A 15,524-nucleotide genomic window follows, 5' to 3' on the forward strand; every position below is an offset into this window, starting at 1 on the left:
ATCTCTCTCTCTTTCTCTCTCTCTCGCCCTCTCTCGTAATCTTCCCCTTGCTGTGTAAATGATCCAGTGCGGCTCCAGCTGTTCGCCTCAGGAGCATGCTGACCCATCAATATATGTGGAACTGTGTGTGGTGTACGTGTGTGTGTGTGTGTGTGTGTGTGTGTGTGTGTGTGTGTGTGTGTAAGAGGGCAAGAGTTCAGGTGCAGACAGATTAACATGATAAAAAGGAATTGATTCGGCAATAACATGAATATTAATGGATTAATCCCGAGTGGTTGAGTCTCTCTCTCTCTCTCTCTCTCTCTTTCTCTCCCTCCCCGGTGTGACAGGAACACCCTCAGGTCTCTACGCTGTAACGACGCACACGTCTCCACTTCACTCCAGCCTGTGCCGCAGTCATCGCCTCGTTCATGCTCGTCACGCGACGGGCTTGTTTTTAATTTACTCGACATGCTCCAAATGACAGTAAACAAACCAATCTCTCGAATAAATCACATCAGGATACGTCAGCACGCTCGTATCGGCAGCGCGAGTACAGAACTGACAGAACCTCCGGTTCCACACGAACAACTCATTACACTGCAATAACAGAATAATTACAATATCAACAACACAATGCCCGTAATCACAAGTCATTCAGATACACTTTCCAACTTAGGAATTGTGCTACAGATGGAATCTAGAATGTTCCGGAGCGGGTATAACGCTTCGAGCATGCTCAAGTGTGTGAGTCTGGACTCTGCAAATGTTTAGAGGAGTGGAGGTGGCTTTCAGGAAGTTCATGTACTTGGGTGGAACAGGTTCTACAGAACATTCTTTAACTTTACAGTGTATTTATCTTGTTTCCATGCTGTGAAAAAAACTAAAAAGTTTCAGTGGTATACAAGATGGAATATCCTAAAGTGGGCCTGGGTTTCAGGGTCTGCCCGAGTTTCCTGAATCTGCATCCTGTTTCAACGTCGCTGATCAATGGTTCATTGCATATGAACTCAAACAAGGGTCTCACTTTGGTTTAAACATATGTGTGATTATGGCACAAACTTAAACATATTCTAAGCCCCTAAACTCCCAATGATTCCCAAGATCATCACTGGTCCAAATGGGTCTAGAGCACTTTAGATTGTGTCTGGGTTTGTGGTGGGTTCATCTGCAGCTGCCCAAGCTCATTTAGGATCTAGGACATTCCAGATATTTCTATTATACATCTCAGGGTATGCAAAAACCAGTCTAGAGTGTTCTACAGGGTGTTTTTTAAGGTATCCGAGAATATTTAATATATGTTGGGTTGTTCCATATGAATGCAAGTGACCAATTCAGATTTAGGTATTAAGTATATTAAGTATGGCGCACACTGGCAAATACAAAAGCTTAACCCTCAAACGTCTTCAAACGTGGCTCTTTAACAGTGGGGGTACACCCATCCAAAAATTGCAAATGGCAAACTATCGGGAACTTTGAAGTCTATTATTTCCCCAAGGAATCATGGGATTTTATGGCATTTCCTCTCCAGAACAACTTACCTTTATCTCATTATACATCTACATGGTTGGGGTTGACATTGAAAGTCTTGGTCAAGGGCTCAAGCTTGGTGGTACTGCGATTTGAACCACCAAGCTGCTGCTACCATATTATAGAATATAAATAAATCATAGTAAAAAGCCTGAAATTACTTCAAAGTAAGCTAACATTCCTATTTGGGAGTTAGCTTCCCGAACAGATGCATTTGCAGAGGTAGAAACCTTAATTTTACTTCTCAGGTTGGATGCTGCACTGCCAGAGGGGGTGCGATTATGCTACATTCCTGTTTTATATGATCAAATGGTTGGGTAAAGGGAACATTGGCCAGACATGATCACCATGTGAACAATTAGTGAAGATGATGAGATTTTTTTGTTTTTGCATGGATATCCATATGTCCACAGTTTTTCCATCTCCTTCACTTGCTCTTTATAACTGAGGTTGTTGTATGAACATGTACATCCTATCTCCTAAGGGAATAACTGAGGAATTGCATCTGGCACTGCATTCATCTATTACTTCAAGAGGGTTGTTTTTTTCCTACTTGCATACATTTGTTTCAGTAATCTATGTAAATGCCAATCGCCATGAAAAAAAAAAAAAAAAGAATTATAAATGATGCATAGCAATTCTCCCAGGCAACCTTGGGCAATAATCTGAAAGTTTCCTGATTTTTCAAATCTCCGCAGTCCCTAGGGATCAGCAAAAGCAGTTAGCAGATTATTGAACCCATCAGCAGCATGCTCCGGCATGAAGTTTGTTTTGTGACATAACCTGAGATCAACAGCTTCCATAGATCATCTCATGGGGGGGGGGCTATCTGACATGGGGATATCTATTGCATCTCATGTCAGAACTGTTGCATCAGTGTATGTAATGGCTACATAAAACAAAAGAAAGCCAACTTTACGCCTTTAAACATCAGGATGACTTCTAACGCAAAAAGTCAGAGCTTCCTCCGATGGAGTATGTGACAAGACTGTGTACGTTATGTGACATTACAATACATTAGTTCTGACTTATGATGCAATGGCCGAGTCAGATTTCGACGTGGAATATTTAGTTAAAGCTAGTGATGTCAGATTATGTTAAGAGACCATGTGAAGGTAATAAATTAATTAAGGCAGGAAACTGGCACAGGTTCTGAAAGTTTGAGTCAAACTCATCCTGGTTCCCGGTTCTGCACTAAGCATCCTTGGGGACATAATAGATGTCAACATTCCTTATATATTTTAATGTTTGTGATTAGCATAAAGAAGGCACATGGCCTAAAGAAGACATGTCCTCCTGGGTAGGAAGGTATTAATGGGTAAATATAAGGAGATTTTTTACAGTATATTTGTCTCTGGTTCAACTTTTGGTACCAGCCACAGATCAAATTGGTCTAGAATATTTTACAGAGAGTGTTTGAGTCCTGGTCCATGCTTGTGGTTTTGACATTCTGCATCAAGGGCCACAAATCCCGACTCGGTCGTCTCATTCTAATAACACAGTGATGTCAATTTCCTCTTATTTCTGATAGTATTCATACTTGTTTCTTATTTTGCTAGTGCCATAAATTCATGTATGAATTGCTGGATTTAACAATGTGTTATAATATTTTTTTCTCCTCTCTAAAAAAAAAAAATTGAACATGAACAAAAACTTTCATATTTTTTTACAGTCTTTAAATTGTTTGATCCACGGACATAGTTTTGAAATTAATACGCATAAAAATGTGTCATACAGTACAAACAAATTTATATTATTATATGTTAATAAAGGCATTATATGATTCCATGATTTAATTCTTGAGCTCTAGAGATACTATCGGTCAGTCGATTCAGAATAATACTATAAATACTAAAAAAAAAAAAAAAAATTTAAGTTGATTCCAAAGTACTTATAATTCACTTTCTTTCTACTACCTTTCTTTGGTGGAATTTTTTTATTTATTTATTTCCCTCAATTTGCACAACATGCACCTGCCCTTATATGTAAGATCAAGAGAGATTGATCATTCAGCTCAGCTGGGTAAGAGCAGACTCAGATGGTTAAAAATGTTTAGTGCATCTAGTGTTTTTTTTTTTTTTTTTTTTTTTTAAAAGACAAAAAAAAAATTGAAGAGAGATTTAAGAGAATGGTGCTGGCCCGATGTTACGTGTCATTTCTCAGAAACGCTCATGATTGTCCGGGACATTCTGAAAAGCGAGCACAGGTCAGACTGAGGACGAAGACTTGCTGATGGAGGGAAACGTCCACGTCTGACCGATCAGACAGAGGAGGAAAAGAGATGAGGGCAGCAAGGACAAGTACAGCCCTGCTGACTGAGACAGTCTGAGTCAGTGTGTGTGTGTGTGTGTGACAGGACGTCCTGTTGTCCATTACATGCCAACTCACCCCCCCCTCCTTCTTCAACCACACACACACTCTCACACTGATAGTATCATGCAGATTTAGAATGACCTAACCCTTTCTCCCTCTCTCACCTCCGGCCCTCCTTTCATCTCTCTTCATCTCTCTTATCTCATCTGTCCATCTCTCTGTTTTCCTCAGTCGTCTCATCTGGTAATGTCTCATTCTTTTTTTTTTCTCCCTCGCTATGATCTCATCTTCCCCAACCCTGTCTCCCTTTTCTTCTGTTCTTATTCATTCATCTCTCTCTCTTTCGTTCTCTTTTAAACTCTCTCTCTCTCTCTCTCTCTCTCCCATCCATCTCTTCCATTCCACTCTTACTCTCTTACTCGCCCACTTTATTTCGTCCATCTGACTAAAAACCCTCCCCTCTTCTTCTTTATTGCCCTTATACTTCTGTTCGTCCATCACTCTCATACCCTACCTCCTTCACCTGTCCATCCATTCATCTGTTTTGCTCTCTTCATCACTCTTCTTCTCTTTCTATCTACCTCAACCGTTATTTTCTTTTGTATCTGTCATCCTTTTTCTTCCTTACTCCCCACCTTCTCTCTGATCTCTTGGACCATTTTCTTTCTTTCTCCCTCCATTAGTCTTCTCTTCCTCTCTTTCGAACAATACGCATAAACAACATTGGGGTCTCAGGATTGTTCGGACGGTTGGATTTTTAAGGTGATCCATGATGGAATTTTCTTTCATGATCCGACAATAATCCTAGATCCCACCCACTGAAGGTTGAGTGAGAGATGATTATAATATTGTGAGAGGAAAGCGGAGTTCGACATTTCGATGGAGTGTTGATGCTCTGACGTGAATTAACGCATAACGGTTTTTTCAAGCTTACCGATTCAGAAGAAAAAGAGAAAGGAGTGTGTTGTACGTATGAAGCAACCCATAACTTTTAAAAACTTCAAACGTGTCTCTTGGACAAGTATTAGAGTTTAAATGCTGTCTAAAAAAGAAAGTTTAAAAAAAGTCCACATTGTATTTAGAAAGATGGAGAAGAAATGACCCGTAACTACTGTGTAATGTACAAAACAAAGACACTTCCTCGGGAATAAAGCAACGTAGTGTGGTGTAGTTTAGTGTAGAGTAGTGTAGCATAGTGGAGTTGAGTGTAATGATAATAATAATAATATGTTTAATTTTTATAGCGCCTTTCAAGAACCCAAGGTCACTTTTACAAAAGAATACAAGCAATGACAATTGACAAACAAGATACATCAGAGAAAAAACAAAAAAACAAAGCGGACATTTAGACAAGCAAGTGTTGACAACAAGGAACCATTGATAATACCATCAGAAGGTCTAGCAACTTTGTGAGAGAAGAGGAAGAGAGGAGAAAAAGTTATTAAGATGTAGTGAATAGATGAGTTTTAAGTTGAGATTTAAAGATCTGAAAAGAGGAGGCAGCCCAAATATTATGGGGCAGTTTATTCCACGGCTTGGGGCCTATAATACAAAAGGAACTACCACCCACTGTAGAGAGCGTATACTTGGGCACAACAAGCAAAATTTCGCTGCTAGATCTAAGAGTCCGTACCGGAGTGTATGGTTGCACTAACTCTGCAAGATATTGAGGTGCAAGTTTATGATAGGCCTTATAAACTAAGATTAAGAGTTTGAACTGGATACGTTTGGATACAGGAAGCCAGTGAAGTTGGTGGAGGATGGGAGTGGTACAGTACGTGCAGATTTTTTGTTAAATGTAAGAGCACGAGCTGCCGCGTTTTGTACCATTTGTAGCATGATGTAGTGTAGCATAGTGTAGTTTAGTGTTGTGACATGTAGTTGAGTGTAGTGTAGTGTAACGTAGGTTGGTGTGGCGTGGCGTAGTGTAGTGTAGCATAGTGTAGTTTAGTGTTGTGACATGTAGTTTTGTGTAGTGTAGCATAATGTAGTGATGTAGTTTAGTGTAGCATAGTGTAGTGTAGCGTAGTGTAGTGTAGTGTAGTGTAGTGTAGTGTGGTGATGTAGTTTAGTGTAGCATAGTGTAGTTTAGTGTAGTGTAGTGTAGTGTAGTTTAGTGTAGTGATGTAGTGTAGTTTAGTGTAGTGATGTAGTGTAGTGTAGTGTGGTGATGTAGTGTAGTGTAGTGTAGTGTAGTGTTATGTAGTTTAGTGTAGTGTGGTGATGTAGTGTAGTGTAGCATAGTGTAGTTTAGTGTTGTGACATGTAGTTTTGTGTAGTGTAGCATAATGTAGTGATGTAGTTTAGTGTAGCGTAGTGTAGTGTAGTGTAGCGTAGTGTAGTGTAGTGTAGTGTGGTGATGTAGTTTAGTGTAGCATAGTGTAGTTTAGTGTAGTGTAGTGTAGTTTAGTGTAGTGATGTAGTGTAGTTTAGTGTAGTGATGTAGTGTAGTGTAGTGTGGTGATGTAGTGTAGTGTAGTGTAGTGTTATGTAGTTTAGTGTAGTGTGGTGATGTAGTGTAGTGTAGCATAGTGTAGTTTAGTGTTGTGACATGTAGTTTTGTGTAGTGTAGCATAATGTAGTGATGTAGTTTAGTGTAGCATAGTGTAGTGTAGTGTAGTGTAGTGTAGTGTAGTGTAGTGTGGTGATGTAGTTTAGTGTAGCATAGTGTAGTTTAGTGTAGTGTAGTGTAGTGTAGTTTAGTGTAGTGATGTAGTGTAGTTTAGTGTAGTGATGTAGTGTAGTGTAGTGTGGTGATGTAGTGTAGTGTAGTGTAGTGTAGTGTTATGTAGTTTAGTGTAGTGTGGTGATGTAGTGTAGTGTAGCATAGTGTAGTTTAGTGTTGTGACATGTAGTTTTGTGTAGTGTAGCATAACGTAGTGATGTAGTTTAGTGTAGCATAGTGTAGTGTAGCGTAGTGTAGTGTAGTGTAGTGTAGTGTGGTGTGGTGATGTAGTTTAGTGTAGCATAGTGTAGTTTAGTGTAGTGTAGTGTAGTGTAGTTTAGTGTAGTGATGTAGTGTAGTGTAGTTTAGTGTAGCGTAGCGTAGTGTAGTGTAGTTTAGTGTAGTGATGTAGTGTAGTGTAGTGTAGTGTTATGTAGTTTAGTGTAGCATAGTGTAGCATAATGTAGTGTAGTGTAGTGATGTAGTGTAGTGTGGTGATGTAATGTAGTGTAGCGTAGCATAGTGTAGCGTAGCATAGTGTAGTGTAGTGATGTAGTGTAGTGTAGTGTGGTGATGTAGTTTAGTGTAGCATAGTGTAGTGTAGTGTAGTGTAGTCTAGTGTAGTGTAGTTTAGTGTAGTGTAGTGATGTAGTGTAGTGATGTAGTGTAGTGTAGTGTGGTGATGTAGTTTAGTGTAGCATAGTGTAGTTTAGTGTAGTGCAGTGTAGTGTAGTGATGTAGTGTAGTGTAGTCTGGTGATGTAGTGTAGTGTAGTGTAGTGATGTAGTGTAGTGTAGTGTAGTGATGTAGTTTAGTGTAGCACAGTGTAGTGTAGTGATGTAGTTTAGTGTAGTGTAGTGTAGTGATGTAGTGTAGTGTAGTAGTGTAGTGTAGTGTAGTGTAGTAGTGTAGTGTAGTGTAGTGTAGTGTAGTGTAATGTAGTAGTGTAGTGTAGTGTAGTGTAGTGTAGTGTAGTAGTGTAGTGTAGTGGTGTAGTGTAGTGTGGTGATGTAGTTTAGTGTAGCATAGTGTAGTGTAGTGATGTAGTTTAGTGTAGCATAGTGTAGTGTAGTGATGTAGTTTAGTGTAGTGTAGTGTAGTGTAGTTTAGTGTAGTGATGTAGTGTAGTTTAGTGTAGTGATGTAGTGTAGTGTAGTGTGGTGATGTAGTGTAGTGTAGTGTAGTGTTATGTAGTTTAGTGTAGTGTGGTGATGTAGTGTAGTGTAGCATAGTGTAGTTTAGTGTTGTGACATGTAGTTTTGTGTAGTGTAGCATAATGTAGTGATGTAGTTTAGTGTAGCATAGTGTAGTGTAGCGTAGTGTAGTGTAGTGTAGTGTAGTGTGGTGATGTAGTTTAGTGTAGCATAGTGTAGTTTAGTGTAGTGTAGTGTAGTTTAGTGTAGTGATGTAGTGTAGTTTAGTGTAGTGATGTAGTGTAGTGTAGTGTGGTGATGTAGTGTAGTGTAGTGTAGTGTAGTGTTATGTAGTTTAGTGTAGTGTGGTGATGTAGTGTAGTGTAGCATAGTGTAGTTTAGTGTTGTGACATGTAATTTTGTGTAGTGTAGCATAATGTAGTGATGTAGTTTAGTGTAGCATAGTGTAGTGTAGCGTAGTGTAGTGTAGCATAGTGTAGTGTAGTGTGGTGATGTAGTTTAGTGTAGCATAGTGTAGTTTAGTGTAGTGTAGTGTAGTGTAGTTTAGTGTAGTGATGTAGTGTAGTGTAGTTTAGTGTAGCGTAGCGTAGTGTAGTGTAGTTTAGTGTAGTGATGTAGTGTAGTGTAGTGTAGTGTAGTGTTATGTAGTTTAGTGTAGCATAGTGTAGCATAATGTAGTGTAGTGTAGTGTAGCATAGTGTAGTGTAGTGTAGTGTAGTGTAGTGTAGTGATGTAGTGTAGTGTGGTGATGTAGTGTAGTGTAGCGTAGCATAGTGTAGCGTAGCATAGTGTAGTGTAGTGATGTAGTGTAGTGTAGTGTGGTGATGTAGTTTAGTGTAGCATAGTGTAGTGTAGTGTAGTGTAGTGTAGTCTAGTGTAGTGTAGTTTAGTGTAGTGTAGTGATGTAGTGTAGTGATGTAGTGTAGTGTAGTGTGGTGATGTAGTTTAGTGTAGCATAGTGTAGTTTAGTATAGTGCAGTGTAGTGTAGTGATGTAGTGTAGTGTAGTCTGGTGATGTAGTGTAGTGTAGTGTAGTGATGTAGTGTAGTGTAGTGTAGTGATGTAGTTTAGTGTAGCACAGTGTAGTGTAGTGATGTAGTTTAGTGTAGTGTAGTGTAGTGATGTAGTGTAGTGTAGTAGTGTAGTGTAGTGTAGTGTAGTAGTGTAGTGTAGTGTAGTGTAGTGTAGTGTAGTGTAGTGTTGTAGTGTAGTGTAGTGTAGTGTAGTGTAGTAGTGTAGTGTAGTGGTGTAGTGTAGTGTGGTGATGTAGTTTAGTGTAGCATAGTGTAGTGTAGTGATGTAGTTTAGTGTAGCATAGTGTAGTGTAGTGATGTAGTTTAGTGTAGTGTAGTAGTGTAGTGTAGTGTGGTGATGTAGTTTAGTGTAGCATAGTGTAGTGTAGTGTACTGTGGTGTCATGTAGTTCTGTATTGTAGCATAGTGTCATGTCATGTAGTGTAGTGTAGTGTCATAGAGTGCTGTGTAGTTTAGGGTATTGTACTATAGCGTAGTGTAGTGTAGTGTAGCGTAGTGTAGCACAGTGTTGTGTAGTGCAGTGGAGAAATGTCCTACCTTCACATTGTTGTATTCGCTCTTGTTGGCGTCGGAATTGACTTGCTTGTTTTCTGGGCGGGGCTTCAGGACCTGTCTCAGAGGGCTGGAGATGGGCAGGCCGGTCACACTGATACCATCTAAAACACACACACACACTTGCAAACATGTATCAAGGCTGTATGTAGGGGCACACATGCACATCTGTAACTCACACCAAGAAATAAACACTGAATATAGGGGACCAAAAAAGATCAGAGGGTTGTGGTTTTCTTTTTTTTTACTTTAAACACACTCTTCATTCAAATTCCTGAGATGTCTACTGTTGACTAGTGCAATTTGCATACACACCATACCACACTAACACACATAGACACACACACACACACACAGACACACACACACACAGACACACACACAGACACACATACACGGTGAAATGACGCAGGGGGCACTGACGTTAGTGGGCTGAAGGTCTGCAGAAACACACGTCATGCAGTGCTGAGAGGAAATAAGCAGCTGTATGCAATGCCACACCACACACACACACACACACACACACAGTCGGTGAACCCTCAGAACCGAGTGAACACAATTTCAGCCCATTTTTCTATTTCTCGGACTGAAAGCTCAGGGATCACAGAACCTACAGAAACGAGCTGGTTTAGACGGTGACGATGCAAAAGAAAGATCTCCTTTATTATTGAGACTGATAAATAAATAAAAAAAAAACATTTCCATGAAGTTAAGAGTCTTTTTTCATTACGGGATTCTGGTACACCGGGGTTGCCAGGTCTGTAAATATCCGGTCATGTTGACTCACTTTCTATAGGATGGCATTGGGGCTTAAAATAACCCTGTTATACAGACTATAGGATCTGTCTTGTTCTTTTGTCCTTTAAGGTTTCTTTTCCCCAACAACTGCACATGTGAAATTTTTGTGCTTGTTAGTTTAACAATGTCCTGGTTGTAAATCCCTATCTGCACTACACCGAGGGCCTAAAACCCCGTCACATGCTGCATTGGCGATAAACCCTGAAGAAGAATAAGAGGGTTCTCCTGAGATACCAGTGATCCTGGCGCCTTCTGCTCTCTGGTCCATATTGATGTGCCGCTTCTGCTTGGAGTCCCCATAACATGAAGATCACTCACTCATCTCATGCATTCTTGCACACTTATAGATACAACTGAAGACTGTTACATCTAGAAACCATAAAGATGGTCTTGGACTGTGTTTGATACAATTATGGTTTATGCTGTTGGTTCTCAGCTCCGGTCCTGGAGGACCACCTGCCAAGGACATTTTAGTGATTTCTAAGCTTCCAGCTAACAGAGTTGAGAACCACTGGTCTTCAAAGTCTGAGATTGCCCCAAACAGGTTTATACCCAACTCTCATTCGATAAACTCACCAACATGGACTTCATGTTAACTAACACTGTTCACTTTCAACTTTAAAGAGCACATCTACAGAAGGAGGTTATTCATGATTGCACTTCTAGTATCACTCAGAAGAGGATGGGTTACCTTTTGAGTCTGGTTCCCATCAAAGTTTCTTCCTCATGACTTCTCATGAGGTTTTTCCTTGCCACGTGGAAAGCTGTTTTGTGACGGCGTCCATTGGTAAAAACAGTACTGTGCAAAAGTCTTGAACCCCCACTTGATACGACATGTTCCCTTTCCCCATGTCCTCTCAGGAAGTCCTTCCTTGCCACCGTCACCTCCAGCTTCCAGCTTGCTCATGAAAAATTGCATTGTTCTGTGCTATACACTACTGTATTAAAGTCTTGACTCCCCCCTTGTTTCTTTATATTAAGTTAAATGATGTAAAGTCTATTTCAGACATTTAACAAATATTTTACTGTAACAGGCTGCAAAGAGAATAAAGATACAATATACAGTGCTGTGAAAAAGTATTTGCCCCTTGCTGTTTTTTTATGTTGTATATATATATACGTGTGTGTGTGTGTGTGTGTGTGTGTGTGTACAGGGACTGGACTGAAAATGAGAGTTCATTGAAAGGTCCTTAAGGAATCCTGGAGAACTATCCTTCAAAACTACATTACAAAACAAACAAACAAACAAGAAAGTCTTGCTCTAAATAAACAAATACGTGGGGGTGAAGAATTTTGTACGGTAACATGCATATAAAACGTAACTCAACAGAATTTCAACTTCGACGTGTTTCGCTGCTCAAACAGTACGACAGCGTCTGAGTGCTGACACGAGCAGGAGAGCAAAAACAGACAGAGTTTTTAATCACCTTCCAATTAGCATCATCATACAAAACATTATATGCAAATTGTCATATTTGAAACGTGATGTAAGGCCCAGATTGATTTAATGATTTTTTTCCTAGTTATAATATTCAGTATCTCTCTCTCTCTCTCTCTCTGTGTGCCCATGCATTGCTGATGTTAACTCATGAATTGCATACTTTCATAACGTTGGCTTAGTTAAACATACAGTGACATTATTTTTCATTTATATTCACGTGATGGCATTTCACAACATCCTGGGCGGGTCCAGCAATATATGCATGTGACATTTTAAGTCATGCTGGACTCAAGTTCAGTCAATGAATCGATGAATTAATCTGCATAACTTTTAAGGTGATGTCTTTAGCTGGAAAAACAACCAAAATATTTACATCATCAAAAGATGCTGCATTTTATTAGTGTCATGGATGCGACATCAAACAGAGAAACTTTTATAAGTGAGTACGGCTTTTCTACAAACTCTTTGAATTTTAAAGACAAATGCAGAAAACGTTAGACTTTATACGTTAGACTTAAGAGACCTAAATGAACATCAAAAGTGATTTAAAATAAACAGACGTAACGAATGTGATGTGTCCCTCTACAAAGTGCATTGAGAACAGGCTGGAGTATTGAATTTGTGAATATTACACATTTAAAACAGTAACGGAATTCCTGGGAGGCCAGCGTTTTAGACACAATGCATTACTCCAGCGGACTGAAAAATGTTTTTTTTTACCGTGATGGTGACAAGCACTAGTGAAACACTAGGATAAGTGCAGTAATGTAAAGCAGGAGATTTTATAGAGAAATTAAGGTCGGTTTTACTCTCATATCTGTGTTTTGTTATTCTGCACCAAAATTCAAAAATCCCGCTTTGACTCGAACGCCCTATCGTATCAAATAAGCAATTATTCCTGACATCTTTAAAATACTTTCCTATGTTGTTCTTTTCCTCTATTTTTTTATGCTCAGGATTTAACTTTAGTATTTAAATTAACAAGTAAAATTTTTGTTTGTTTGTTTGTTTAAGAAAAGCTCTTTTGATGTATTTTTTGAGCAGTACTCGTACTACAGTACTAAGACGAAATGTTTGAAGGTTTGCAGGATATTAGATCCACTGCAAGCCTCGTTCCTCTCCCTGAACAACATCGGGACAAAAAGAACATCAGACCTTTTCACCGGTAAAGTGGAGGAGATGAAAACAAAGTACACACACACATACACACAAACACAAAGAGAGAGACAAAAACTGAGAAGGGGACCACGGGGGAGGGGGGGAGGCAGACTAAAGAAAGTAGGTAGAAACGGCAAACGTATAAAGAGAGAGAGAGAGAGAGAGAGAGAGAGAGATGAGATCAGAATGATGAGAAGTGAGTAGAGGGAACAGTGCGTTATAAAAACACACATAACTCTCCGACGGAGGCAGAACAGACGAGCTCATTCGTTACACCATTACTCCTCCCGTCTCCTTCCATCCCTCTCTCTCTCGCTCAAATCCGCTCCGCTGTTTGCTTTATTGCCGTGACTTGTCTTTCTTTACAGTATTGCCCGAGCTATTAAATCTCTCTGTCTGTCTCTCGCTATCTGTCCATCAGCGTCTGAAACAGAAACATCCATAAAGAGCCGAGTGGATCTCATCGTAAAGCGAACACTAAATAACACACACACACACAGCGTCCGGTAGTGTCATTACAGTGTGTGGCCTGATCGTATACAACACAACAGACTACACACACACACACATGGTGCTATAGGTGACCTCAGCAAACTCCAAATTGGAGGCTGCAAAATCCAGGGCAGCTGCACAAACGCAAAAGCAAAAGCAAACGGTGACACAAAACCGTATAGTCCCCATGCACAGGTGTCGACACACACGCGTACTGTAAGTACACAAACCTCGCACGCTTCACAAACTGAAATGTTTACATAATGTACGTCTGTGATCATCCAGGTGAGGTTATCTGGAAGTTGCAGTTGAGTCATGTCAACTGGACGACTTCTTAGATTAGTGAAAATGTTTCACTACCCATCCAAGAAGCTCCTTCAGTCCAAGCTATGGTTGGAAAGTTCCTCGTATTCAAGTTCTCCAAGGTCAAATGTTCCTCCCCTATCTGAAACGGCGTGTTACATGAACAATGGAGAAGGTAAGAATAGGAGAGAGGGTGGTTAGAGAGTAGAGGGGAGAACGCTGTTAGAGAGAGCCGTTAAGGTGTAATGACCAGAAAGCCTAAAGTGTGGCTTTCTTCATGGACATGTGAAGAGGTTTTGATCTTGTTTGGGACAGATGAAAGGTGCACTCATCATTTTGAGGTCTACACACTCCTGCTCACATTATCCTGATGTCTTCAAGCTCATCTTCTCACCATACTGATGGTTCACATGCTTTTCTTCGCATCGTTCTGATGTCTTGAGGAGTAGAAGCTTCTAGACATCGGGATGCTGTTTAATGTTTTCGAGGTCCTTCTCCCAAAATCCCTATGTCTATAAGCTTTCTACCATTATTCTAAGGCCCACAAGCTCTTCTACTCATCACAATAAAGTGTACAAGTTTTTTCTCTCACAATCTTGTTGTTTACCGACTTTTGCTCTTCCTACCATCATTCTGATTTCTACAAGATTTTCTTCTCACCATACTGAAGGTCTTCAAGCTCTTCTCATCATCCTGATGTCTACAAGCTCCTACTTTCACCATTTTGGAATCTACAAGCTTATTGTCCCATCAATCGAAGACCCACAAGCTCCTAAGGTCTACAAACCTACTCCCATTATCCTGATATCTACTGATATCTGATATCTACAAGCTTCTACTACCATCATTCTGATGTCTACAAGTTCCTTCCCACCGTCCACCTTGATGTCTACAAGCTCTTACTTCCTTCATTCTCACATCTACAAACTCCTACTTGTATCATCCTGGGATCTACAAGCTTCTTTTTACATCATTCTGAGAATCACAAGCTCTTCTACTCATCACACTGAAGTAAACAAGCTCCCATCATCCCGTCTTCCTACCATCATTCTAATGTCTACAAGATTTTCTACTCACCATACTGAGGGTCTACAAGCTCTTCTTCTTATCAGCCTGATGTCTACAAGCTCTTCTTCTTATCAGCCTGATGTCTACAAGCTCCTACTTTCCATATTCTGGTATCTACAAGCCACATCATACAAGCTTATTCCATCAACCGGAGACACACAACTTCCTAAAGTCTACAAACTCCTACTCCCATCATCCTGATATCTACAAGCTCCTGCTACCATAATTCTCATGTCTATATACTCCTACTTACATCATTCTGATGTCTACAATTCCTGTTCCCATCATCCTGGTGTCTAAAAAACTCCTACTCCCATCATCCCGGGATCTACAAGCTTTTTCTCCTGTCAGTCTGTAGCCCACAAGCTCTCACTTTAATTATCCAAAGGTCTACAAATTCCTACTTACATAATGAGGTCTTCAAGTATCAAGTACACGAGGTCCTTAGTATCAACCTGGGGTCTACAAGCTCCTACTCTCACCATTCTGGGATCTACAAGCTGCTTCTTTGATCAATCTGAGGCCCATAAGGCCCATTATTCTAAGGCCTACAAGCTCCTACTCACATCATTCTGAGGGCTACAAGATCTTCCATTTATCATATTGATGTCTACAATCTCCTACTACCATTACTCTGATGTTTACAATTTATTTTGCCCTCACCATACTGAGGGTGCACAAGCTTTCATCTCATCATCCTGGGGTCTACAAGCTCCTACTCTCACCATTCTGGAATCTGCAAACTTCTTATCCCATCAATATGGGGCTCACAAGGTCCTACGTTCACCATCCTAAGGTCTACAAGCTCCTACTTCCATCATTCTGAAGACCACAAGCCATTCTAATCATCAGGTTAATGTCTACAAGCCCCTACTACCATTACCCCCGAGGGGTACAGACTACTATTCCCATCAGCCAGATGGCTACAAGCTCCTTACTACCATCATTCTGAAGTATATAAGCTTTTCTTCTCACCATACTGAAAGTTGTGCCAGCTCCTCCTCCCATTATTCTAAGAGCTACAAGGTTTTCCCAAT

At 40.1% G+C, this 15,524-nt stretch overlaps 1 protein-coding gene across 3 annotated transcripts in view; it reads right to left on the reverse strand.

Annotated features, from left to right (window-relative positions):
• trappc9 (trafficking protein particle complex subunit 9) overlaps positions 1 to 15,524 on the reverse strand; it is a 215,968-nt gene that overhangs the window by 87,713 nt on the left and 112,731 nt on the right. For all 3 annotated transcript variants that reach the window (XM_053481018.1, XM_053481001.1, XM_053481010.1), the window contains one exon: positions 9,213 to 9,331. In XM_053481018.1, coding sequence (XP_053336993.1) covers positions 9,213 to 9,331 — 119 coding nt within the window. The remainder of the gene's footprint in view (positions 1 to 9,212; positions 9,332 to 15,524) is intronic.

This window comes from Clarias gariepinus, chromosome 2 (assembly GCF_024256425.1).
Source record: "Clarias gariepinus isolate MV-2021 ecotype Netherlands chromosome 2, CGAR_prim_01v2, whole genome shotgun sequence".
Taxonomy (NCBI): Eukaryota; Metazoa; Chordata; class Actinopteri; order Siluriformes; family Clariidae; genus Clarias; species Clarias gariepinus.